The sequence below is a fragment of the Protopterus annectens genome, chromosome 8.part0 (genome assembly GCF_019279795.1).
Source record: "Protopterus annectens isolate FY-2018-M chromosome 8.part0, PAN1.0, whole genome shotgun sequence".
Classification (NCBI taxonomy): Eukaryota; Metazoa; Chordata; order Ceratodontiformes; family Protopteridae; genus Protopterus; species Protopterus annectens.
The window spans coordinates 1,912,058,173-1,912,083,689 of record NC_056741.1 but is presented as its reverse complement, the minus strand read 5'-3'; the positions used below and the strand labels follow the sequence as shown (position 1 = coordinate 1,912,083,689).

At 38.3% G+C, this 25,517-nt stretch overlaps 1 protein-coding gene across 1 annotated transcript in view; it reads left to right on the top strand.

The window, feature by feature from the left end:
- SLC12A3 (solute carrier family 12 member 3) overlaps positions 1-25,517 on the top strand; it is a 564,508-nt gene that overhangs the window by 267,036 nt on the left and 271,955 nt on the right. Inside the window, exon 20 of the mRNA XM_044079103.1 lies at positions 16,750-16,861. Coding sequence (XP_043935038.1) covers positions 16,750-16,861 — 112 coding nt within the window. The remainder of the gene's footprint in view (positions 1-16,749; positions 16,862-25,517) is intronic.

Below are 25,517 nucleotides of genomic sequence, written 5' to 3'. Positions count from 1 at the left end.
TATCCACTGAATTTAGTTTGAACATGGAGCTACTCCCAGCCAAGGGTGGTGTGGTAACATCAGTTCACTCTATTGAATTTGCTAGCATCAACTAAATGACATGGTGTGCCTGTTTTATAGAAAGTGTATGTTTTGAATGCCACAAATGTCAGTGTTGAGAGCCTTGACTTTTCATCTGAAGTGTGAGGTTTGCATGGGTGCAGGCAAGTGGGGTTGTTCACTAATAATGAAACTTTTGAATTTACCAGGTAACTCTGTGTTATGGGTAGGAGTGTGTCCACGTGTTTGTGAGCTAATATTAGAGGAAGAGTTGAGGTTTTATTTGTTGTTGTGTACTTATGGTAATGTGACGTGTGTGTGCGCGCATGTGTGTGAGTTTCTAACTTTAATGGCTTAGTATGTAGAACCCATACTGTTAAGAACAAAGACTGAAGCTGTAGTAACTTGAATTTGAATCTGACACCCTGAGCCTGCCTTCCTTATCTTTTTATTGATCAAAGCAGTAATAGTTTTCATTGCAGTGTTGTGCAGTAAAATGACTGTATGATGCATCAGTTCAGTAACAGTGTCAATAATCACTTGTTTGGTCTCAATGCCCATACCAGCTTGTCTAGTAAAAATGGAGGCTGTGTTGATGCCACTATACAAAAAATAAAAAAAAATAACATAAATAAACACATAAAATATAACAAAGTATGATTATGTAATACACTACTCCTGGAAGAGTCAGGAGGAGGGGACAAGCTGACAAAGGTTCCAAAATGGGGGAAAACAACTTTGCTGACATGCAGTTGGTGTACATCTACTGACAAATTCAAATTACAGGTGGATTGGATACAGTGTAAGCGATTCGGGAAAGCAAGCAGACAAATGATGATACCAAGATTGTATGCTAACTTGCAATTTAAATCAAGATCTCCTGGTCAGAGTGGGAGACCAGAGAGCACTACTGTGAAGCAGGACATGTCAAATGTAAATGTATGTAAATAAATGTATTTTTTTTCTAAATAATACAGCTCTGCCTTGACAGACAATTAACAGTATAAACATATAAATATAATGATTTTGTAACTTTGGTAGGAGCTGTATGAACAGGAAAAGGACTTCTAAATATGACTGATGTTGAATCATTACTATCCGCTGTAATAAGTAACTTAAATCTTGCTTGAAATATTCTAGCAATTTATCACCTACATTAGGTCAGAGAACTGTAGATGCAAATACAAAATAGCTGATAAAATGGCAATGGCTAGACCATTCACAATAATTCTGGAGTGTTTTTTATCAATGAGACACAAGATAGTAAGCCATGTTATGTCTGATTACTAATTTGTTTGCAAATCAGCAGTATTTACAACTTATGGCAGCAGGAGAAAACAAAGCTGCTATTGACAAAATAGTTTACGGTTGCTGCATTGGCTATAGCCAGTAGGCATTTACTGTAAAGGGCAAATCAATATTGCCTAAATTGAATATGAGCTAGCAAGACATAAAAGAGAGACAACGTGTCTTTTTGTAATACTACCTTCATGATTCAGGAATAATTGATGTATAACAGAAATAGATGCACAGTTCATTTGTAGCAGAGGTCAGACTCTATTTAGTGGGATTTGAACAATGACTCTGCACCTTTAACAGGTAGGCTAGTTCTTTGTCTGCGCAAAGGGACAGAGGGTGGTCTTTGCACTAATATGCAATTATTGGAATCAATTTGAATCAGATTAGTAGGCCTGCCTTGTGTGGAGTTACTTCATGTCAGACCGCATAGAGCACTATAAAACAATCTGATGTTTTTCATCTATTTGATAGCTATCATTGGTCCCTTAATCAGTGGGACAGAGAAGAGCAGGCATTTGATACTAAAACAAAAAATCTTTAAACAGCCAAAGGTGTATCAACCAAATATTATGCCTTCAATAAAAGGAAGGAATGAAGGTGATTGGTTTATTGCAATATACACTGCAGCAATCCAAACAAATGAATGAAGATTAAAATGAATCTTGCTGAAGAACATGTGGTCCAGACATTTAATAGTATTAAGGAAATTACAACAAACCAGTAAAGCATTTTTCAAGGTTGCCTGAAACAACATTTTTTAATCTGCCCTTGTGTCAACTTTGGACTACTTTGATACTGACAACTGTGTTTTTCATATTTTATGCTATTTATATTTAAAAAATTGGTTACCATTTATGGATTTATAACAAGGAATGTACTTAGCAAAATCAATGCATTATGTACTAGATGAAGCATGGGATTGATTGTATTACACCTAAAACATAGCTGATGGGTCAGTCTTCCAGATGGCAATACACAAAAAATTACATTTTTTTCTGTTTCTACCATTTTAAAAAGTATCATGAGATGATGCATTTGTTCACAAAGACATTAAAAATCTCTCAGTTATAGAGAAAAGTGTGAAAAGATGATAAACAATGACCTGCCAGGGAATGACGGCAGAGCATTCATTCTTAGTCTGCTATGAAATAAAAAAGGAATATTATAAATAAATATTTATTTAACATTTGTTTATTGGGAAAGTCTGACTTGGAATGAAACAATTTTCCATGGAGGCCCAGGGAGAAATGCTCCAGAAGCATGTATTTGACTGTGGGAGAAAACCCACAAGAATGCAGGGAGGACATGCAAACTCCACACAGTGGGCACCCCAGATGAGAATCAAAGCGGAGAACCTCTTGCTGTGAGGTGACAATGCAAACCACTGCATTGCTGCGCTGTCCATTGTAAATTCCTATAAAACAAACAATCATTCAGGAATGATTATTATCATGGAAGGAAACATTGAGATAGCTAATGCATTTAATCACAATTTCACAAACTATAACAGCAGCACAAAGCACTTGGCTGAAACTGAATTACTAAACTTAGTATTTGAAGAAACTTGTCCAACTATAACTCAAGACATGATTCAAGCATCACTGAAGAGAATTAAAATAAGTATGTCTATTGGATCTGATAAGATTCCATCTGGTATATTGTTCAGTCTTAAATATGAACTTGGTCTGCTGCTACAGCTATAGTTAATAGGTTCATAGCTTCATAGGCAAGTACTAGGCAAGCTGCCATTGTGGGCCCTTTTAAGCTTAGCCAATTTCCATTTTTGTAGGCCAACCAACCTATCCCATTTGATTATAAATTGGCCTTACCCATTTCATGGTCAATAATTATATATTACCCCTAATGAGAATAAATTGGATCATACCATTGATAATTTGAGGGGACCCATGCATGGGATAAAGCATTTAGTAGCTGCCTCTGTCCATTAGTAGTACAAGGGACAGCCCTGGGGTACATTTTCTGTTTCCCATCTATAGATCTAAGTTCTGCTTGTATATGGACATGGATGAACTTTGTTTTATATGAATGGGGAGTCTATTTCATAGCAGCGGTATCCTCTGTGAGATATATCTGTCCCGCCAAATGATTCTGTTGATGTTGCTGAAGAGGTTTAGATTCCCAGACCAAATATTTTTATGACTTGCTGGTGTGCAGTATGGGTTAGAGGATGCCTTGTATGCCAGATACAGGTCTCCTCTTAGCAGTTTGTAGGATGTCGAGTATGGTGACAAGGCTTTGAGTCTGTCCATGTAGGACATGTTGTTTAGGCATTGTATACCTTTAGTAAGGTATCTCTGAGGGCATTCCAGTTGTTCTGTGTGTCTGGACAGATACATGCCAAACGGGGCATGCTATTCAATGACTAGCATAATGAATGCTTAATAAAGGGGGACAATGGCATCTCTAGATCTAGACACAATGCCTGTGTTTATAAGCTGCACAATACAGGAGGACTTTCTTACAAACAAGGATACATTGCTCAAAGGTTAGCTCATTGTCCACATAAGTTTGTACATCCCAAACAGATGTGTCAACTTTTAGGTTTGTGGTAGCTACCTGGGTACAATAATGCATTTTTTGGCATTTATTTTCAGTCCATGATTTTGTCACCGATTATTTATTTGGGACAAACCTTCCTGTGGGATGTCTTGAGTCATTTTGGGATTCAATGACTACTCCTAGTTTGCAGTCATCACAAACTTAGTCAGCTAGAGCCCTTTGGTATTGACTTTTACTTCAGAAAAGTAAATGACATATAGTAGAGGTCTGAACAGAGAACCCTGGGGGACTTCACCTAGTGACTGGTCTCTTTTTGGAGGTAACTTCCCCTGTTTTGATTATCTGCATCCTACCTGTGAGTCAGCTGTCAATCCAGCTGGTGACATAGGGGTTTATTCTAGCTTTTCTACAATGCCTTAGTGGGGAATTGTGTAAAAAGCTTTGGCCAGGTTGAGGTATGTGATGTGCATTGTTTTTCCTTCATTCGTTGCTTTGGTGACATTTTCAAAAAATCCAATAGGCTGCGTAAGCATGACTTCTCCTTGACAAATCCAAGCTGATACAGGTCCTATGTTTGGATGTTTCCTATATCCTTATTGATTAATTCCATAATCTTTCCATGGCTTTGCATATGAGGCTGATCAGGCTTATAGGTCTGTAATTGCCTGGGTCTGTGGAAGGTCCTTCCTTGTGAAGGGGAATGACTGTAGCTGTTTTTCATTTACTTGGTACAAAGCCTGTATGGAGGCTGAGATTGAACAGCGTTTTCTTAGGGGTATGGCTAAATCATGCTTCAAGTTATTTAAGATGCATGCAGGGATATTGTCAGGACCTACTAATGCTGTACATTTAGCTTTTAATAACACATTTAGGACTTGGTCTTGTGTAATAGCTTGAGGCGAGCAAGATTCAAATGTATCTTGAGAGGGGAGAGGGTGTAAAGTTAGAGCTAAATTTATCAGTCAGTAGGTTCACTCCACAACCACATCAAAAACATTTAAACAGCAGATGAGTAACTATATACAAGGGGAAAAAGCTCTGCAAGAGATTAAATATTTTTCAGTGAGTTGGAGAGAAAGGCTCAACAAAAACACATATAAAAACACTTTGCAATAGCTGTTACATAATTATATATGAGGAGAAAATCCCCCCAACAGATAAAAACGCAAATTGAAATACATTTACAAAAATATTAAGAATACAATATGTACAGCAATTAGCAAGACACACCTCAGAAGCAGATAAACTATGTCAAGCAAATACACAATTATTCGGAATTTTGACTATATTTCTAATAATGTATGGAGGTAAAAAAATAACAGAGCATTCTGCAGCCAAGATAGGCAGAGTAATATAATGAGATGAGAGGAGTAATCAACAGGGAGAAAATCAGGGACATAGAGAGAGAGTTGATTAGTCTTAAAGAGATGAGAATATTATGGAAGTACACTGGAAAGGAAATAGTAGTAACTGTTGGCTGAAGAGGTAGACGAACAAACATTAGTAGCATGGTATCATTAAAGTGAGAGATTTTTGGATGTTAGGCAATTGCTACCTACTAAGAAATGGAGGTATTAGTGAATTTAGAGTGAGAAAGGCTAAGTTATAGTGAGTAGGTGATCATGCATCTGTTTTGAGGATTGTACATGTAGAGTTCCAGGAGTCAGACAGACACTTTTTCAGATTGGTCTTGAAATTGGAAAGGTTGCTTTCTTCAGCCTCAGTGTAGTTAACATCATTCACAATCAGCTTAGCACATTGAGATTACAAACATAATTAAAATATGTCTTGTGATTGTCTTTGGCTTGGGTAGCTATTTTAGCCTCAAACTTGGCTTTGGTGAGGTGTTTTTTATTTCTTTGACATGCTGGGAATTACTCTTCATACTTTTGGTCACAATTTCTTTCCTTTTATTATAAAGCTTGGTGATATTATGGTTCCACCATGTGGGTTTGTTTCTGGGGTTTGCCCTGCAGTTGTTCCTATGTGGTACAAATGCATCTATACAGATGTTTACATGCTGGTATAATGTGGTGGTGTACATTTCTACATATTCAGTTGACTTAACTGTGTTTGCTGAGAATTTGAAGCTTGCTAATATATCATTTAGGAGTAGGTATTTTGCCTTAAATAAATTTCTAAAGGTATGTTGGGTAGAAGGGTTCCCTGGTTTCAGTTTTATTTCAAAGGAGACTGCTTTATGGTCAGACCTAACAAGTAATGAAGATATGCAAGGAATATTGCAAGATGCTCCCATATTAGTAAGAACAAGATCCAAGATGTTATTCCCCTTAATGGGTACTCTGACTAATTCTTCCAGGGCATTTGTATTGACAAAGTCCAGAAATCGCTATGCTTGTACACTAGTTGTAGTGTTGGTTTCCCAGTCTATAGCTGGATAGTTTAGATCACCTAGGAAAATGGTACTGGGTTAATTACTGAGTGATTCTGGTTCATGTAGATAGGCATTGTGGTTTTCTTTTGTCATAGAGGGAGTTCTATAGCTATCTAATATATGGTACATGACCTTTCAGATGGTTGTTTGGACAGGAAGAAGCTCTAGTGCATCATGCTGCTTTACCAGCCTTGATGTGAGTCTTTTCTCAGTGTAGACTGAGGCACTTCCACCTTTCTTCCACTCCTGTGCAGTAGCTGATCTAAACATGTGGACAGCATTATAGCCCTGTACAGATGAAGAGCTCTCCGCTATTTTAAACCATGTCTCGGTCACTACACAGGGTCCTCTAGGGTGAGAAGAGCTTGTAGGGAATGGAGTTACTTGTTTAAGCTCCTAGTATTGGTCAGTATCACCTACATTTTTTCCTTTGCTTGTTTCATTATGTTAGTAGGTTTATTGGGTTGGCATTGCCTAAAAAAGGCACTATGATAGTGGTGGGCAATGTCTTTGCCAATAATTGAAACCCTAGAGGGGTCAGTTGCAGGCCATCTCCAGTGAATCAGTGTGGTCTATTGAGAATATCCTCCCAGCCTGACAAATATTGCCCCCTTGAATGACATCAAAAACTAAGCCAATTATCAAAGTCAATTAAGTCTTTGCTCATATTGTAGCATCATCCTAGGAAAAGGTAGAATGTTGCTCAGAGCTAGGCTCATACCTGCCTTGGATGCATAGTCTGAAAGTTCCATCATGCCTCTCTTCATATAATCCAGGGAGGTACACATCAAGTCATTGATACCAGCAAGAACTGTGACACAGTCCAACTGGTACTTATTGTTCAAGGACTTGATACATGATCTGGTGGATCCTGGCACCAGACCAGCAATTAACCATGACTCTTTCCTTGCTCAGCCTGGTAACAGGGACATCTGTATGCTTTACAATGGAATACCCTTATAAGAAGAATGTTTGGTTGGACCGATGTCTGCCTTACGGCCTCAGCATCTGTGACTTTGGGACTCCTTGTGTATGAAGTAGGATTAACTTGCTGAGTGTGCTTTGTGCCTCTGTTGTGTTTTGGAGGTGTCTGATGTTTAGGCAAATTAATCTTTAGAACCTTAGCAAATGATGGATTATGTGTATTGTGATGGTGGGTCTATATCAGAACATCGAAGTATGAAAACGTCAAATGTTCTGATATCGAACACTATTCAGCGAATGCTAAGAATAGTGAAGCTGCAGAACAGCGAATTCTTTCCTCGGGAAAGAATTCGGTTGGCTATTTCTGTGGCTTTGCTATTCTTAGCGCTGTGGGGGAAAGTTATGGGTTGGGTTCAGGTAAGTGTGCGATTGTTTGTACGTTAGGGTTAGGGGCGGGTGAAGTGAGTTAGGGTTAGGGCGTGGGTTAGGCATGTGTGTGATAGTGACAGACTTTAGGGTTAGGGGCGGTTTAAGTGAGTTAGGGTTAGGGCGCGGTTTAGGTACGTGTGCGATAGTGACGGACCTTAGGGTTAGGGTTTGGGTTAAGGTAAGTGGGTAGATAGTAGTGTATGTTTAGTTTAGTGTAGCGTTAGATGTAGGAATTTAAGTGTATGTGTGTGGTTGCTATTTGTTTGATGTGTTTGTGTTGTGTGTATGTGTGTATGTGTTTCAGAGCAGCAAATTTTTTCCATGGGAAAAAATTTGTTGTTCCGAACGTTCGATATTTTCATGTTTAGATGTTTTGGGGCCAATGAAATAGCGTTCGCTATTTTCATCTTTCGAATAAAGTGATATAAACGCGTGATGGCCTTGGAGAGGTGTGATGTGTGGTGTACTGCTGACGATTATGTGTGCGAGATTGTTGCCTCCAAGGATATTATATATGTACATCTCTCACACACTATGTTATGCTGTTTGAGCAATAGGTGATAATTACAGCACCAGACAATTCTTACACTGTCTCAAGATACCCATGTCAATTAGGCTGGCTAGAGAAGTTGTGGGGAAGTGCTGGTCCATGATACTGACAGGAATGGGTCTGGGGCAGATGTAATAATAACTTCTCAGAGTTCAGTTTCAGAATATTGTTTGTGCGGACTTACTACTGAGTATTTAAATTTCGATACTCCAGAACTAGCCTGGAAACCTTCTTCTGACACCAACAAGAACCAATAAACTAGTTATAGTAAAAAAACTCACTAATTTGATATTAAAGTCAGTGAAAGCAGTATCAGTACAATCAATAGTAAGCAATTTTATCAAAGGTATTTAAGCCTGGTGAGTAGTTTGATGGGAGAGACTTTACAAAATAACACTTATGTGCTTATTGTCAGCCACTGAACAGGGAGAGAGAAGGAATTACGTTGTCAAATTATTGGAAGGAGGAGACAACAAATACATCAAATTTAAGATCACAACTACAAGGAGGGAAAAAATAGATCCTTAGCTTCTAAGCTGACTTGCCTAGAACTGCCTTAATGCAAAGACAAGTCCTGAATTAGCTTGTACGGAGAATGAAACTAGGGTATAATAACAATGGTTAGATCACTTAAACAGTAAAATGCAATGCAACTATATACTGGAATTAGTAATATAGAATTAAAGACCTTAGCTAAAGCAGATACAGACTATAAAAATGAATTTAAAAATCAGATCAATAAATGAAAATGCTTATCTTTCTTTCTCTATGCAATGGAACTATGGTTCCAATAATAGTTTCTGAGGTCTGGAATAGTGCTAAGAACATGGAAACAATCTAATACTACAACTATTTTTAAAAGGAGCTGCATAAAGGATAGAAGTAACTACAGACCAGTTAATATTACATCTGTTACATCTATCTTGGGCAAGTGTTTTGAGAGATGAATTCTCAGAAAAATGCAACTAGGGAAAGATAGCATTAAGTAATCTGACATGTATCAACATGGTTTGGTTAAGGTGCTCAATGCTAATTAATCTGATAACTTTCTATCGGCAGGTTACAACTGTACTGATTTGTGGCTAAAATGTGATGCAATCTTTTTAGATTTATTTAAGGCTTTCAATTCCATTCTTCATATCACTGTTATTAGGCCGCTAGTTAACTATGGAAATAATCATTATCTGATAATGTGGATAGGAAATTGCCTAATGAAGCAGCAACAATGTGTGGTCTTAGAGGATCACAAATCACAACCCCCAATCTTTAGTGTGGAGTGTCACAAGGATCAGTTTTTGGCCCTATGCTATTTAACCTAGTGTTTGCGGGTATACCCTAACATCCTTCTTTTTGCATGAATAAATTTGAAGACAATTGCAAAATTGGTTTTATAGGGTCAGCAAAAAAGCTACGAAGAAATTAATTTGTATTTGTCAGCTATTGTAACTTGGGCAGCTGAATCAGGATTAAATTTTAGTATTGATAAGTGTAAAACCATGTTTTTTTTTAAAAAAAACATATTTTAGAACCAGTAAAATTGAATAATATTTCTTTAGGTGAAATACAAGGATGCAAAGATCTTGGGATTACAAAATTCCAACACTATGTCATTTACAAAACATTCTTGTATTATTGTAAATTGAGCAATGTTGCAAACTCGTTTCTTGTTAGGAAAATCACAAACAGGGATGAGGCTTGCGTGGTTGGTCCATATAAGACTCACATATGATCTGTTCTAGAGCATAACAACTCATTTTGTCATTATAAATCTGGGCAAATTACTGGTCCAGAGAAAATTTACAAAATGAATTGTTTCTGTTAACAATGTGTTATACATTGAAATATGTAAACCCTTAACCATTATTTTTTTTCATTACCACTGTTAAAGACTCGTAAATACTGGCATGTAAAGCATTTCTCTTCATGGAATTAATGGAAACTTTACATTTAAATATTAATGATTTTTATAAAATACATATAGGTGCAGGAATATGAATTACCGTGTTGGTAACTATAACACTGAATTGGTGAAAAAATTGTGACAAACTATATACCACATAAATTTATTTATTTATTTATTGACCGTTTGTTAACTGGGTTAGTCCAACTGGGCTTGTGGCCCATTTTCAGTGGAGACCCGAGGTGAAAAGCTCCAACAATACATTTCTATTACAGAGTAACATATTAATACAAAAAATAATGTGGTGAGAAACAATTATACAGAGCAAAAGTTTTACATTTATTAGGTACATACAAACAAGTTAAAGTTCCAAGTATGGAGAAGGAGCCAAAAAATACATAAAGAAACATAATTTTTCAGTGAGATAATGCATTGGGTAGAGCAGTAAAACAAAGTAAATATATAGTTCTGCAGTTTGTGTGGAATTATGTAAATACCTTATGAGAAGTGAAAGGGGGGACTAAGTGGGGTCCTTGATAGGGGAGAGTGTGTAAATACCTTATGAGAAGTGAAAGGGGGGACTGGGTGGGGTCCTTAATAAGGGAGAGTGTGGGGGGGAGACTAAGTGGGGGTCATTACAAGGGCATGTCCTGGAATTGAGAAAATATGTTTTTAGTTTAGTTTTAAAGTGGGAGGTGTGTGAAATTATACGCAAGTCAAGGGGAAGTCTGTTCCAGGCATGGGCGACAGAGTGTTTATAAAGTAGCTTGCCTGCGGACTTTGTTGGGTAGTAAATGTCAAGTAGTTGTTGATTAGAAGTATGGAGCATTCGGGATGGAGTGTAGATAGAGACTAAGCCAGAGAGAGATGGACAGGAGGAGGGTTTATAAAGGATAGAGTGAAACATTTGAAATTGATAAAGTAGCAATAGTTGGGGAAGTTCAAGCCACTGGAGACAGTTTAAGGCAGTGCAGTGGTGTGATTTGTATGGGGAGTTAGTAATGAATCTGGCTATTTTATGGTAAGTTTGTTGAAGTTTGTTAAGAGTGGTGGCCTGAATATTGGTAAGGACTGGGGCGGCATAAAGGAGGGTAGGGAGGAGGAGGGCCTGTCCAAGAGTAAGTCTAGCATCAGGAGTTAAGAATCTTTTGTTCCGATAAAGCAGGCCTAATTTCTGGTGTGTTCTTTTTATACATTGGTGTATGTGTAGGGTGAACTTTAGTTCATCATCGATGATGACCCCTAGGAGTTTGGTATGGTTGTCAGGTAGGATAGTTGTATTATTAGAAGATGTAATGACAAAGGAGGTTTTATGGTGAGAATGAGAACGGGGAAGGAAAAGTACGAGTTTAGTCTTTTTGGGATTAAGGATCCATAGGTTTTGAGAAAGCCATTGTTCTGTGGATAGCAGGGCTTGTTGGATTAGGGAGTGTAGTTCAGAAATGTTATTAGAGATAGAGATAAGTGTGGAGTTGTCAGCATATTGAATGAGAGAAGAATCTTTACAAGAGGAGAAAAGATTACTGGTGAAGATGTTAAACAAAAGGGGTCCTAAGATGGAGTCTTGAAGAACACCAGTAGAGATGGGAAGAAAAAGGGAAGAGGCTGACAGCCATTTGACAGATTGTTCCCTGGCAGATAAGTAATCATTGAACCAAGCAAGTGATGAGGGGGATAGGTGTAGGCTAGCAAGTTTGGATAATAGTAAAGGATGAGAGACAGTATCGAAAGCTTTGGAGAGATCTAGGAAGATACAAGAAATGAGTTTATTCTTGTCTAGGGCCTCTGCAATGGTGTGTGTGAAGGAGAGGAGGGCAGTGGTGATGCTGTGGTGTGGACAAAATCCGTGTTGGGTAGGGGTAAGCAAGTTATGGTCAAGGAGATGTTTAAGAAGCTGAGAGTGGACACATTTCTCTAGTATCTTAGAGAGGGGGGACAGAATAGCAATAGGACGGTAATTAGAAGGTTCAGTGGAATTTCCACCTTTATGAATTGGGATAGTAAAGAAGGATTTCCAGAGGGTGGGGACAGTTGATTCAAGAATGGATCTGTTTATTAGTATAGATATAGGATAGGCAATAGAGTCAGCAGCAAGTATGAGGAACGTAGGAGGTAATTTTTCAGTGGAGGGAGAGCATGGTTTTAGTTTAAGTAATAGAGATTTGATATAGGTAGTGGGAACAGGCTGAAAGAAGAATGAAGTTGTGCTAGTTAGACTAGGAGGGGCAGGTATAGAAATTGAGTTAGGACTAGTGGTTATGAGATTTTGGATGGAAGAGATGAAGTGTTTGTTTAAGAGGGTGGCAGTTTCTAGAGGGGAAGAGTTTGGTTATGGTGAGGGATTAGCGGGACTTCCAGGATAGAGAATGTTGTTGAGAGTTGACCAGAATCTGCGAGGACTGGATTTATTATTGAGCTGGGCAGAACTGTAGTATGACTTTTTGTCATTGGTATTAATTTTTTAGCAAGGTTCCTCAATTGTCTATATTTGAGAAGAAGAGGTGGTTGTTTAGTTTTAATCCAAGCTTTCCAAGTGTGGTCTCTTTGTTTCATAAGGGACTTAGTCTCTGTGGAGAGCCAGGGAGCATAATTTGATTTTACTCTGATCTTCCTAGATGGAGCTAGGGAGTCTAGGGTACTCAAGAAGATGTTATTGAAAGTGCTGACAGCATCATTTAGGGGGAGCTGTTTAAGGCTGGACCAATCTGTGTTGTGGAGAATAGAGTTGAAGTGAAAAGAGTTGAAAGTAGATAGTTTTCAACAGTCCTTGATGAGGTGGGGTTTGGGAGCATGGTGGTTGTGTCTAAGGATGGAGGTAGGGAGATGGTCACTGAGGGAATCAGGTAAGGTGGTGGGATTGTGGTAGTGGTGAGGGCTATTGGTTAAGATCCAGTCAATTATGGAGCTTGAAGTTTAATTTTTATGGAATCGAGTGGGTGATGAAATAAGTTGGTGGAACCTATGAAGGTGGATGCTGAGTTGGGGAGAGTCAGTTGAGAGTTTGGACCAGTCTATGTTTACATTGCAGAGGAAAAGTGTCTCGTGGTATATTGAGGGAGAACCAGGATAGGATGTTTTCAAGAATGGGCAGATTGTTGCTAGAAAGAATATAGATGGAAGCTAAAACAAGTTTTTTTTATGTGGGTTCAGATGGCAGTTGAGAATGATGAGTTCAGCAGGGAGGAAGTTAGGAATAGAGTAGGTGTAAGGAAAGATGTTAAGGTTGTTAGAGTAGAGGATGGCTACGCCACCTCCTTTTTTTACAGGTCTGTCAGATCTTAAGATGTTATAGCCAGGTGGGAATATTTCACTGTCTGAGATATGTGGCTTAAGCCAGGTTTCTGATAGGGAAAGAAATTTTGGGGTATTGAGAGCAATCCATGAGTGCAACTCAGTAACCTTATTTGTTAGGCTTTGAATATTCAGAGGGTAAATGGTTAAGTCTTTGGCAGGGAATGATTGTTGTGGCTGTGACTGATGATTATTAGAGGTGTGAGATGGGGGCAGTGGAGAGTTAATTGTTGAAGAGGTGTTGGGGAGGGTAAGGGGGGGAGAAATGATGAGGGGCCTGGGTTGGGATGGACATTGCCAGAGCAGAGTAGTTGTTTACAGAGAGGTGTCAGGGTAGTAAATGATAGAGTTTGAGTAGCTTTGACTTAGCTTTAGGGGAAGATTTAATAATCTGTAAGAAGGGTGGTTTGTGTAGGCTTGTGGTAGAGGTAGTGAAGAGATCTGGGGAGATAGTAAAAGATGATGTAGTTGGTGGTATATTGTAAGACTGAGAAGTTGGAGAGCATTGGAGTGAATTATACATATTGAAGTGGTAAGAGGTGGTGATAGAGAGAAAAAGAAGTAGTGTAGAAGATAAAAGTAGCTATTGCATGTTAGAGTAGAGTATGGTTGGGTTGGGAGAGTAGGAGGTGTCTAGGAAGTGATATTGAATAAGATTGACAGATTAATGAGGTGGGAGTGGTGAGTCACAGGAAATGGAGCTGTAGTGGCTAGTAGGAAAGGAAGGGGAGGGATAGTTAGTTATAAAGGTAATTGTAATGGGGGTATGTGGGAATGGGGGTAGGGTAGGGGAGCAAAGTGAGTCTGAGCGTAGCGAGAGTGAATGGAGCGGGGCTACACCCACAAGGAAGGACTAAGAAAACAATCAGAGAAGCTGATACAAAGGACAGAAGTGAGAGCAGGAAAGGCAGGGAGTTCTATGTAAGAGCAGACGTGGCTGGGCTACGTTCAGGTCAGTAGGACTCTAAAAAGTTGAGGCAAGAGTACTGAAGAACAGCAGGAGAGAAAAACTAGGAGAGGTGCACAGGACTGACAACACTATTAACTTTGATAGAAAGCAGCAGACATGGAAAGAGGGTTAGGTAGGCAGTAGGAGCAATTCAGGTAGGAGGTATAAGTTAGAGAGGCGAAGGGTAGAATGGAGGGAGTCTAGAAGAAGAAGGGATAACTAGTCAAGTGTAAAAGATAAAATAGTTACAGGGTGCAGTCTGCAGGGGAGTAAGATCCACCACAGGAGTAATCAAGGACTAATGGTAGCAGGTATCCTTAACAGATGAGGTGAACATACTTAGATGGTTTTCACTGGAGAGGGATGCACACTGAAGGTACTTGACTGTAGATGAATATCCAGCTACAGTGGGCCAGAGGGTGTCAGGGCTGGTCGGGTAGCTTTATTTGTTTAAATGATTTTCACTGGAGAGGGATGCACACTGGAGGTACTTGACTGTAGATGAATATCCAGCTAGAGTGGGCCAGAGGACGTCAGGGCTGGTCGGGTAGCTTTATTTGTCATGCATGATCAATCCTGTCTCTGTCTCATTGGGAAATTTCCATATTCTTAAGCCTTTCAGCACTTGGTTTAGTTCCAATGAACGTTTTAAATAAAGATTGTCATCTTGCAGGCCTTTGAACTTTCTTAACAACTTCCATTCTCAGTTAGATTCTACGTTGTCTTTCAAGAATCATCTAGATATATGGGTGGAAGTTATGATCTTGTCACCTGATTTTGTAGTGACCGAATTCCTTGTTGAGCTACGAGCTAGAATTCAGGCATTAACTTTATGATCTTATAAACCTGAATCTAGACTGTAGTTTGCAAGTTGTGTTAATAATCTTAAACTTCTGAACCAGTTTAAGCAGGTTTTCTGTAATATGACTTAGGCACATTAGTGAAACTTTCTATCCCGAAACTTTTTTAATTGTAACATGCTGTGGCACTGTATAAAAATGGCTGCCAATGCAGTAAAAAATGTTGGAACTTCTGTTAAGGGCACTTGATTGCTGGACAAATATTGTACCCAGTCCTGTTGATGAAAGACATTATTCCTCAGGCTGTTGTTCAAATGGCAGCATGTCCACTACAACCGCTAGACCATTTTAACAATGTTTTTTTTGTGCTGTCATTTATATCAAAGGACAGTTTCAATGAATGTCATTTTTGTGCACTTTTGTGTTAAAATGTCATTAAATGACATCATTGCTTAATTTGTTTTTCAGACATTATGGTGTGCTGTGGAGCTTTTGAATGTTATATGTTGTCTGACTTTTTATTGCACTGTTTGAAATGTAATGGGCATGGGCTTTCAGTGGATGCACTCTTTGCTCTTTCTTCAGTGTTTTGCAACCATGGACTGGACTTTGTTTATTTAAATAAGAGCGTATGGGAGTGTATGAGGCTAAACACATTATTTCTAAGTATTGTCAGGTATATTTTAAATCAAGCTGCATTTTTATATTGAATAACTACAGTTGTGATTGTTTTATTTATCCATATTTCATTGGTTTGGCCACAGTGGTGCATTGTTGTTGCCTCACAGCAAGAGGTTCTCCAATTTGATTCTCAGCTCGGGTGCCTTCTGTGCAGAATTTGCATGTCATCCTTACAGTCACATGGGTTTCCTCCTGTGCTCCGGTTTCCTCCCACATTCCAAAGATGTGCAGTAGATGGACTGAACACTTTAAATTGGCCATAGGTGTGAGTGAGTGGTATGGATGAACTATTGTAGCAGGGCTAGCCAGCCATAATGATTGTCACTGATGAAGTGACACCCCGACCCATGTGCAAAACGGGAAAAGGGGTTAAGGTTTGGATGGATGGATTTCATTAGTTTGGCATTCAACTTATGTCCATAAATCCAGGCATTTAAAGGAATTTCATGAACAGTTGTATCATTTCCCTGACCTGTTTTTTTTCTTAAATTGTACTAGAAAATGGAATTAATCTAAAATCCTTTTAAAATAAGTTTTACAAGAAGATAAGCTTCCTTATATCCACCAATGAAGAGAATTTGACCCCTCATCCCACCTACCCATTTATCTCCACTTTGAGGTTGCACCATTGCAGGGAAAGTAGTACTCCTTTATATTATTTTAATTTCATAGTTATATGTTTCATTAACTACAGTATGAAACATGTTTTGCAATTATGAAAGAGAATTCCATGTGGTATAAAAGCAGGAAAGACGTATTTCCTCAAATTTTTATCCTTGTTAGCATTGTTAATGTTGTCATTAGGATTTTGGATTTCTCTGTATCATGTTGAAATACGTACTTTTTGAAAAATAGACACACAAGGATGAATAAAGTTGTATGTTTGTAAATTATGCTGTTGTGAATTGTAGAACTGTGTGTTCTATTGATATGAGAATTAGCTGAGTGTCATCCTGTATTTTTCTCAATTAGACCACAGTGTTTGGTTCTGACTGGAGCCCCTAATACACGCCCAGCTCTTGTGGATTTTGTTGGTACCTTTACGAAGAAACTTTGCTTGATGGTTTGTGGGAATGTTATAATGGTAAGTATCTTTATGAAATACATGTTTGGGAATTGGGTTTCAGATGGACAAGAAGGGGTTTTGACTTACTGTTTAATTTCTTGTAAATATAAGAAAGAGTTGGTGTTCAATGTCCAAGTTGTAATCTGATTTTGTCTTTTTTTGTCTGACTATATATCTCCATCTATATAAATGTTACAGAAAACTTGTTGAACCTGCAAAAAGGCAGCACAGATCATTGAAAAATCAGGTGACTGAACATTTGAACATGCAGGTTTTGTTTCTGTGTGAGATTACAGTAAAGTGGTGATCAGGGAATTTGCCTTTTTCCCACTGAAAAGCAATCTGGGAGTTTGTATATATAATTATCAAGTGGAGTGGGGGAAGCAGGGAAGCTTGCTCTGCTCCTCCTGCTGCTGCAAAAAACATTTTCTTTAATATATGTATATATATATATATATATATATATATATATATATATATATATATATATATATTCAATAGGCTGCTGAATGAGAAGTTATGTTGGATCAGATGTCTTTTGATAGAATGACTTTTTGATATACAGATATACAGTATGACAATATACATAGACACACACACACACACACACACACACACACACACACACACACACACACACACACACACACACACACACACACACACACACACACACATAGCAGCTTTATCAAAATGCTGCAATAATCCATGAGAATATTTATTGAAAAGCCTAATAATTATTATCTTAATTTATTTATTTGTTAACTGGGTAGGTGAGTTAATTCTTCAAGGACTCTTTTAGCCACAACCAAACCAATAAGCAAAATGTCATTTTTTTTTTTCTTTTTTGAAGCAGTGAAAAATTGCATTGCTTTTATGCCATTAAACTGGCTTCTTGTTAACATATTCCTTAACATAGACCTGTTCATACTTTGCATCTCTTCCAAACCACTGCAACAGTTTTCTAGCTAAAAATGAACAAATGATGTATGCAGTGCTTTTCTCATAAGGCTACTGACATGTTTCAGATGCTTTGTACACTACAGGAATTGACTGCAGGTGCTTGTACCACAATCACAAACTAAAGGCCATTACTATTCACAATGAGTATAATGCAGAGAATTTTAATATAAAAGGTCCCAGTAAAGAAACTGCAATATCCACATTAATCAGTTAGCAGGATCTGTTTTTATAGATAGGCAGATACAAAGGCATACCCACAGCACATACTGATGTGCTGGATATTTTGGACATGATTCTAAAATAAGAATGTTTGCTTGTAGCCGATTTTGCATTCTCACTGAAAACTATACATCTTTTGGGTTATGCACAGCACTGCCATGTGATTACTGACAGTAAATGAATGCAAAGTAACACTACCTTCAATGGAAGCCTGCTAATATGTTGCAAAGGGTAGTTCTGTGCAGCATTTTGTACAAGGAACAAAAAAGGAAAACAGAAATCAGTTCAAGAATAGATTCTCAGCTGTGACCCAGACTACCTTAGGCTGAACAAACTTCTGGATGTAGGAAGAGTGATGGGGGGATTGAAGAGGCTGTACCCACTCACATCACTCTTGATGAGAGGTGAGGGACATGTGTGATGGGGGCACACAGACTGAGTCCTCAGATAGATAACAGAAATCCTAATGGGTAGGATGTTTGCAAGCTAACCTTAATTGCAGAAATAAATGATAGCCCCATAATATGGTCTCTGCATGCCCATCCCTTAAGCATTAACAAACGTGTGGGGAAAGTATTAAGGATTAGTTAAAAAACCCACTGATGGCTCCCTAGTTGATGGCCCTACCACAGTCAGCTGAGAGTGCTGTTGTGGATGCACTGGATGAATGGCAGGTAAAATGGAGTAAAAAAGTGTACTGAGAGGAATGGAGAGCAGATAAACTAAAAATACATGCCTTCTGAAACACAAATTGAATGCACTTAGAAATGAAAAAATAAATCATTTAAAACAACTAATGTATCGCGGGATGAATGAAAATCTGCCTGTATGAACAGGCGATGGACAATTTTAAATGTAGCCAGTGTTGTTGAATACATGGCAGACTGCATTTACAAAACTTTAGTGAGCATTTAAAAAACTGTAGTCTCATAATTCTGTCTTACTTTGACAGTGAAGTGCTTCAAAATGGGTCAAAACAAAGGAAAGCAGTTGTAGGTTTAGGGAGTGGGAAGTGAGTTTTAGGGTTAAGCAGTATGGTGAGAGTGTAGGGTTAGGGAGTGGGAGTGGAGTTTTAGGGTTAAGCAGTATGGTGAGAGTGTAGGGTTAGGGAGTGGGAGTGGAGTTTTAGGGTTAAGCAGTATGGTGAGAGTGTAGGGTTAGGGAGTGGGAGTGGAATGTTATGGTTAGGGAGTGATTCATGATTTTATGTTTAAGAAGGGGTGAGTGGAGTTTAAGGTTTAGGGAGCAATCAGGGACTTTAGGTATAGAGATGAAAGTGCTGTGGTTAGAGTTAGGGACCAGGTGGGAGTTTTAGGGTTAGAGTAATGGCTCTGGTAAGGCTAAGCATTTCATTAGGGCTGGGTGGTTGGAGGGCTGTGTAATTCACTAGGATCGTGTGAGTTAGGGCACTGGCCGATTAGAGCAAGGGGTAGCATGCAAGTATGTTGCAAGCTACTAGCATGTGAGCACTTGCAGAAGACTCATATAATGAAGATGAGCTAGAATGTGATAAGAATTTATAAGTTACGTAAAATTATAAATCCATCCATAACATGCACAGTAAATGTAACCTTTAAAAATAGAACAGTTAACATTTAACACTCAAACTGAACTGACGTTGCATTTCCTGCTTTAAAATAAGTAAATTAAAAAAATATATATATGTATATATGAAGCATTTACTTATTTTTTTTTTTTACTGAGATTGCAAAATGACATTGCAAAAGTAAATTGTTAAAAAGGACACTGGGAATGAGCACCAGACCACCAGTGATGGTGTCATTGCAAATTATTGTTTGTCAAATGCAATGCAATTATATATAAATGCTGTTCAAATCTAACTATATTTAGAAGAGAATGAATATTTTCTCTTAGAAATGATGCTGTGCAAAGTTTTTGTGTAATTGGCATTAGTCCCTGTTGCTGTAATAAAACAGAAGCAGAATAAGGGAGGCAACTATAAACTAAATAAACTATTTTACTGCTATCCTTCCAAGAACCACACTAGAAATCCAGTAACAGCAATTTTAGCAACCAAACCATAGTAACTCATACACAAGGATCCTATATACTACTCACTTAAGTAATGTTCAGTACCTCAGTTTCAGTCACATTTTAAGGCACGGAGATTGGAACAGTACCTAGAGGCAGAGGATGAAATAATATAATTTGAGTAAGCTGAGCATCAGAAAAATATTAATAATACATATTAAAAATATGATAATTTGTCCTTTACAGTATTTCCTGGCTTCAACCCTAACAACTAAATACATGTTACCTGTCAAATATACATCAGTAACTCATGCTACACTTAAAGAAATCCCAATCCCTCAGAGCCACACGCTCCAGGGATCTAAACCTTGTCATCACAATAAACAAAACATGCTGGAGGGATAGGTTCCTGACCCAGAGACTCCCCAGACTCTGGAATAGACTGCCCATACATGTCAAGCAGAGCACCTCTTTGGCCCACTTCAAAAGGAACCTTGATGATTGGATGGGAGAAAGGAAATTTGCCCCAGGGATCGCATCAGTCGCCCTGCTAGACAGGGGTCCAGGGAAGTAAATAGTGTGGGAAGAAATAGCCAGGGAATTGTTATGGCTAGGCTTGTATAGGCCCTACGAGGGTTGATAGCCTAGTACCAACCTATGAACCTATGAACCTATAAGCATCCTTAGCTAGAAAGCAGACATTTTTGCACTTTTAAAAAACAGCAGTGAAAAGAAGAAATCCTTGATTACGACTCTTAACAAGCACAATGTGTATGGACAAAGCAGTAGAATAATTAGTTACAAGAACTAAATATGCTAGGGAATGTTTTATGCAGTATTTTTGATTCAGGTAAATAAGGTTAGGTACATTAGAAACAGTACTATAATTAAGGATGAATCAGAATTAAAGTATCTTGTAGGTCTACAGAATTATAGCTAACTGGTAATTATGAAAAAACTTATAGGGTCATAGTAGAAAGAACAATGAGGTACCTAGTTTAGATTATTCTAAAATGCAAAGAAACAGTTATTACATGTTAGAAAATGGATTTCAGTTTACTAGTACAAAAATAAACAAACAAAAAAACATAACAGGAGCAGTGAGTATGCGGGCATGTTGTTACCATTTGTGAAGAATAAGTAAAAATAACTGCCAGTATATGACTGGAAACACGGAAAAAAGCCAGAAGTCAGTGTTTACGCGTTTCGTGCACTTTTAATTGTCATGATGTTTCCAGTCATATACTGGCAGTTATTTTTACTTAGTTTTGTTGTGTGTGTTTGAAACATTTCTGAAGAAAGATTTACTAGTACAGTTAATTTTATGTAGACCACCCGACGTTCATCTTTTCAAGACATTTTTTGACTAAACCATGTCAATGTTTGAACATGCTCATATTTTATAAGTGGAAGAGCTTAACAAGCCACAAATGAACTAGGATGGCATATTCCACAAAGGGAAGTACTGGAGAAGTCATGAGATTGCTTGTTTTGAATGATTTAAATGCAAATAGAAATAAGACTATTATATTTGGTGTAATAGCAACTATTGCTATTTTCTGAAACACTGCCTTTTTAGAGTTTTGCTCTTTATTATTTGCATGTATGTACAATGCTTAGTTGAGAAGCATTTTAATACTTTAAATTTTTTTTAATTTAATAAGAATTACTGAATTAGTACCTCAGAAGCTGTTGGTGTTTATTGTCACTGAAGTAATTAGAAGTGGTTTAATAAAAGCTGATCTGTTATAAGGGAAGCTTCATTCAGAAACAATAACTGGCACACAGTATGGACCAGAAGATGCTGACAGAAGCACAGTACACAGTGCTACACAGGCATAATTCAAGCTGCAGAGTAACTTACCATGAATTGGGTTTGCACTACCGAACTGTAGGATGAATGCATATAACACATCATCCATTTAGCATGCTGCAAGACAGCAGTAGAGTTGAATTTATACTATAGATGTCTATTAGATGTCCAAAAAATGCATTATCATATCCTTTGGTAAGTCATCAACCCTGTTGAACTACCATATTGACAATATGCCGATAAGAGTTGGCCTAGTTGTTTTAGATTTGGGAATTTATGTGGACAGCGACCTAACTTTCAGCCGTGTCCATTATCATAAGAAAGTCCTTCTCCATATAGCTTATAAACAAGAGGATTGTACCATTGTCCCCCTTTACTCAGCTGTCATTATAACAATCATTCAGTACAATGTCCCCTTTGGCATGTACCTGTCCACACACATGCAGCAACTGGAACACCTACAGAGATACTTTATTAAAAGAGTAGAAGGCCTGAAAAATATGTCCTACATGGACCAACTCAAAGCTGTGTCACTATACACAGTATCCTACAGACTGCTAAGAAGTTCCATGTGTCTGGTATATAAGGTATCCTCTGACCCATTACTGATGGATTTACTGCACATGAGCAAGTCAAATTGCATTAGAAGTACTCTGTCTAAGGATCTAACCCTCTTCTTCAACATCAACAGAATGGTTTAGAGGGACAAGTATATCTTGCAGAGGATACTGCTGTTGTGGAATAGACTCCCTGTTCACATGAAACAAAGTTCATCCTTGTCCATATTCAAGTACAACTTAGATCTATGGATGGGAAACAAACAATTTACCCTAGGACTGCTCCCTGTACTACTAATGGACAGAGGCAGCTGCTAAATGCTTTATTCCATGCATAGTTTCCCTCAAATTATCTATGATATGATCCCAGTTATTCTCATTGGGGTAATATGCAATTACTGATCAAAGTATTAGGGGGAGTGTGATCATTCTTCCATGCATTATCGACATTTGAATGCTGGTATTTGCATTCAGAACTGAAAGATTTTAGCACCCCATTTGTGGCAAGTCATTGAGTCAGGATAAGTGTAGCAGCTACTTTGTGACAGGCTGGGCATGTGCCCCAGGTGCCAGAATAGTGTATGCATAAGTACTATGCAGTAACCACAGTAAAACATTAACCCTAATCATAGCTGTAACATAAATAATTATAATAAGCACTATACTAACCTCACTAAAACACCATCCCCAATTGTAACTAACATAAAAATTACGATAAACACTATACTAACACACAAACACTAATCCTAATCCCAATCCCAATCTGTAATAAAAACAATTATAATAAGCGCTATACTAACCTCACTAAAACACTCTCCCTAATTGTAACCAGCATAAAAATTACAATAAACACTATACTAACACACAAGCACTAACCCTAATCATAACTGTAATAGAAACAATTACAGTAAGCACTATATTACTTAAATTAATCGAAAACACATGGAGACTACAAATGTAATATCACACATGAAAACAATTTAACTGACAAATCTATAGTCTCTATAATAACATAAGCAAAAAGAACACACTTAGACAGTAAAATACTAATAAATAAAAGAATACTTACCTAAACACCACAGAAAGTAATGCAAAATGATGGTTATGATACCCAGACCTGAATGAAATACCATCCCACACCAAAAAAAAAAAAAAACTAACATCAATAACAGCCAAATCTAAATCTCTTTAACAGAAAACTGGCCGACCAAAACCAAACTGGAAAAGAGAATCCCCAAGATATTGGTATCTCAGTCCTGTTAGCAAACCCTTGGTCTTGAGCTTGTTGGCTGTTGGTGAAGCACCCTCCAAGAGGAAAAAACGCTGAGAGAAGAAGGGAGCCACTTTTGAGATTTTAAGTATTTTTTCTCTGTTTATTTGCTAAGTTTTTCTGCATAGCTGCCTAGCTTGAGCATTTTCTGGCTTGTTAAACTTGATTTCTGTATTAGTAGCTGTATTTAGAGCACAACCAAAAGCTGTTTGCTGAATTTCCTGTTTGCACTTAATTTTAAATCGTTTTTTTCTTAAAACTTGCATATTTTCTGTCCTTGACCTAGCACTCTTGTGTGGGGTCATTTACTGCACTGTTATAACTTGATATTACTTGTGAACCTCTGCTATCTCTGTAAAAACAAAAACAAAAAAATCTTGCTTTTTCCCACTTTTCTGAGAGTTAAAAAGTTCAGTTACAGGCTTGCTGTTCCTGAACTGTTTGAAAGTTTCTGTGAGGCCATTTTGCTTGGGCTGAAGGAGGGTCTCTGTGTTTATCAGTGGCAGTGACTAACATTGAGCAGCTTCCTGCCCCCGGAGAGGTGGTTACTGACTTGAAACTGTAGTTTTATTGGCCACTAGGGGTCATTTCCATAACTCCTTCATTTGTCCTCGGAGGAGTGGTTTAGGCAGTGACTTGTGGTTTGTTGGCCAATTTGGGTCATTTCCTGTCTTTTCCAGCCCCTGCTATAAAGCACGCTTTAGCGATTTAGCCCGATTTAGCCAATTTAGCTGAGTTGCTACTGTTGCACACTAGGGCAGCGCCGGTTAAGCAGGTTTAAACTATTCGGCTACCTAAAGTCCACTCTTCAAATTTTCCTTAAAACTACCTTCCTCGAACTATACTACTGATCTAATCAGCGTATCCTATAATTAAAAGATCATCTCTACTTGACTCCAAGTAGACTATTCTCTATCTGTTAAACGTAGCACTTGCTCCTACAGTACTTATTACCTTGATACGGCACTCTTGTCATAGATAGTACCCCAAAAGGCAACCCCCATTTCTCGGTCACCCACGTCCCCGGAATCTTTTTAAAGTTTTTGTCTATTCCTTCTAGCATGTCGAGGGATCAGTTGCTAGTGTCCTCTCCTGCTCAGCTGGTGAACCTGGGAATATTGAGGCAATGTTACAATTGCCTCATGTACACAGACAACCCTCTCCTCCTCCCACAAAACACAAATACATGCGAGAGATGCAACTACACGGCCAAACTGGAGGCTGAGCTCTCTCAACATAGGACTGGCAAGACCAGTCAGGAGGAGAAGGTTACCACACACACTATAGACCCAGTCTCACATATTACCATTACAACCTCAAATCATACACATAAACACACAAAGACATACTCGGAGGCTCTGATCAAAATCTACCAAAACAGCAGAGGCCACCAAAGCAGACACCCAAACAACCACCACCTCAGAACACAACACCTGCAACACATAGACCTCATAGTCAGAGTGTCAAACAGTCACAGCCCTTAAGGCCAAACACAATGCCAGACACACTAGTCATTGGTGACTCCATAGTCAGACACACTGCCGTCCCGCTCACCAGACTGAGTAAGGAGAAGGTCACAGTAAGCTGCCTGTCGGGCGCTAGAATCCGCCACATAACGCAAGCACTCAGGTCTCTCAACAGCAGGTACAAATATGATTCAGTCATTGTCCACGCTGGTGTAAACGACCTGAGACGTACCTCCTTGGACTACATGAAAAGAGACATTGAGGAGCTCTCTGATTATGTAGCCCAGACAGGTATGACCCTGACCTTGAGCAGTATCCTACCTTCACCAAGAATGATGCCACAATACAGAGATAAGATGATCAGCTTTAACAATTGGCTTAAACACTGGTGTCA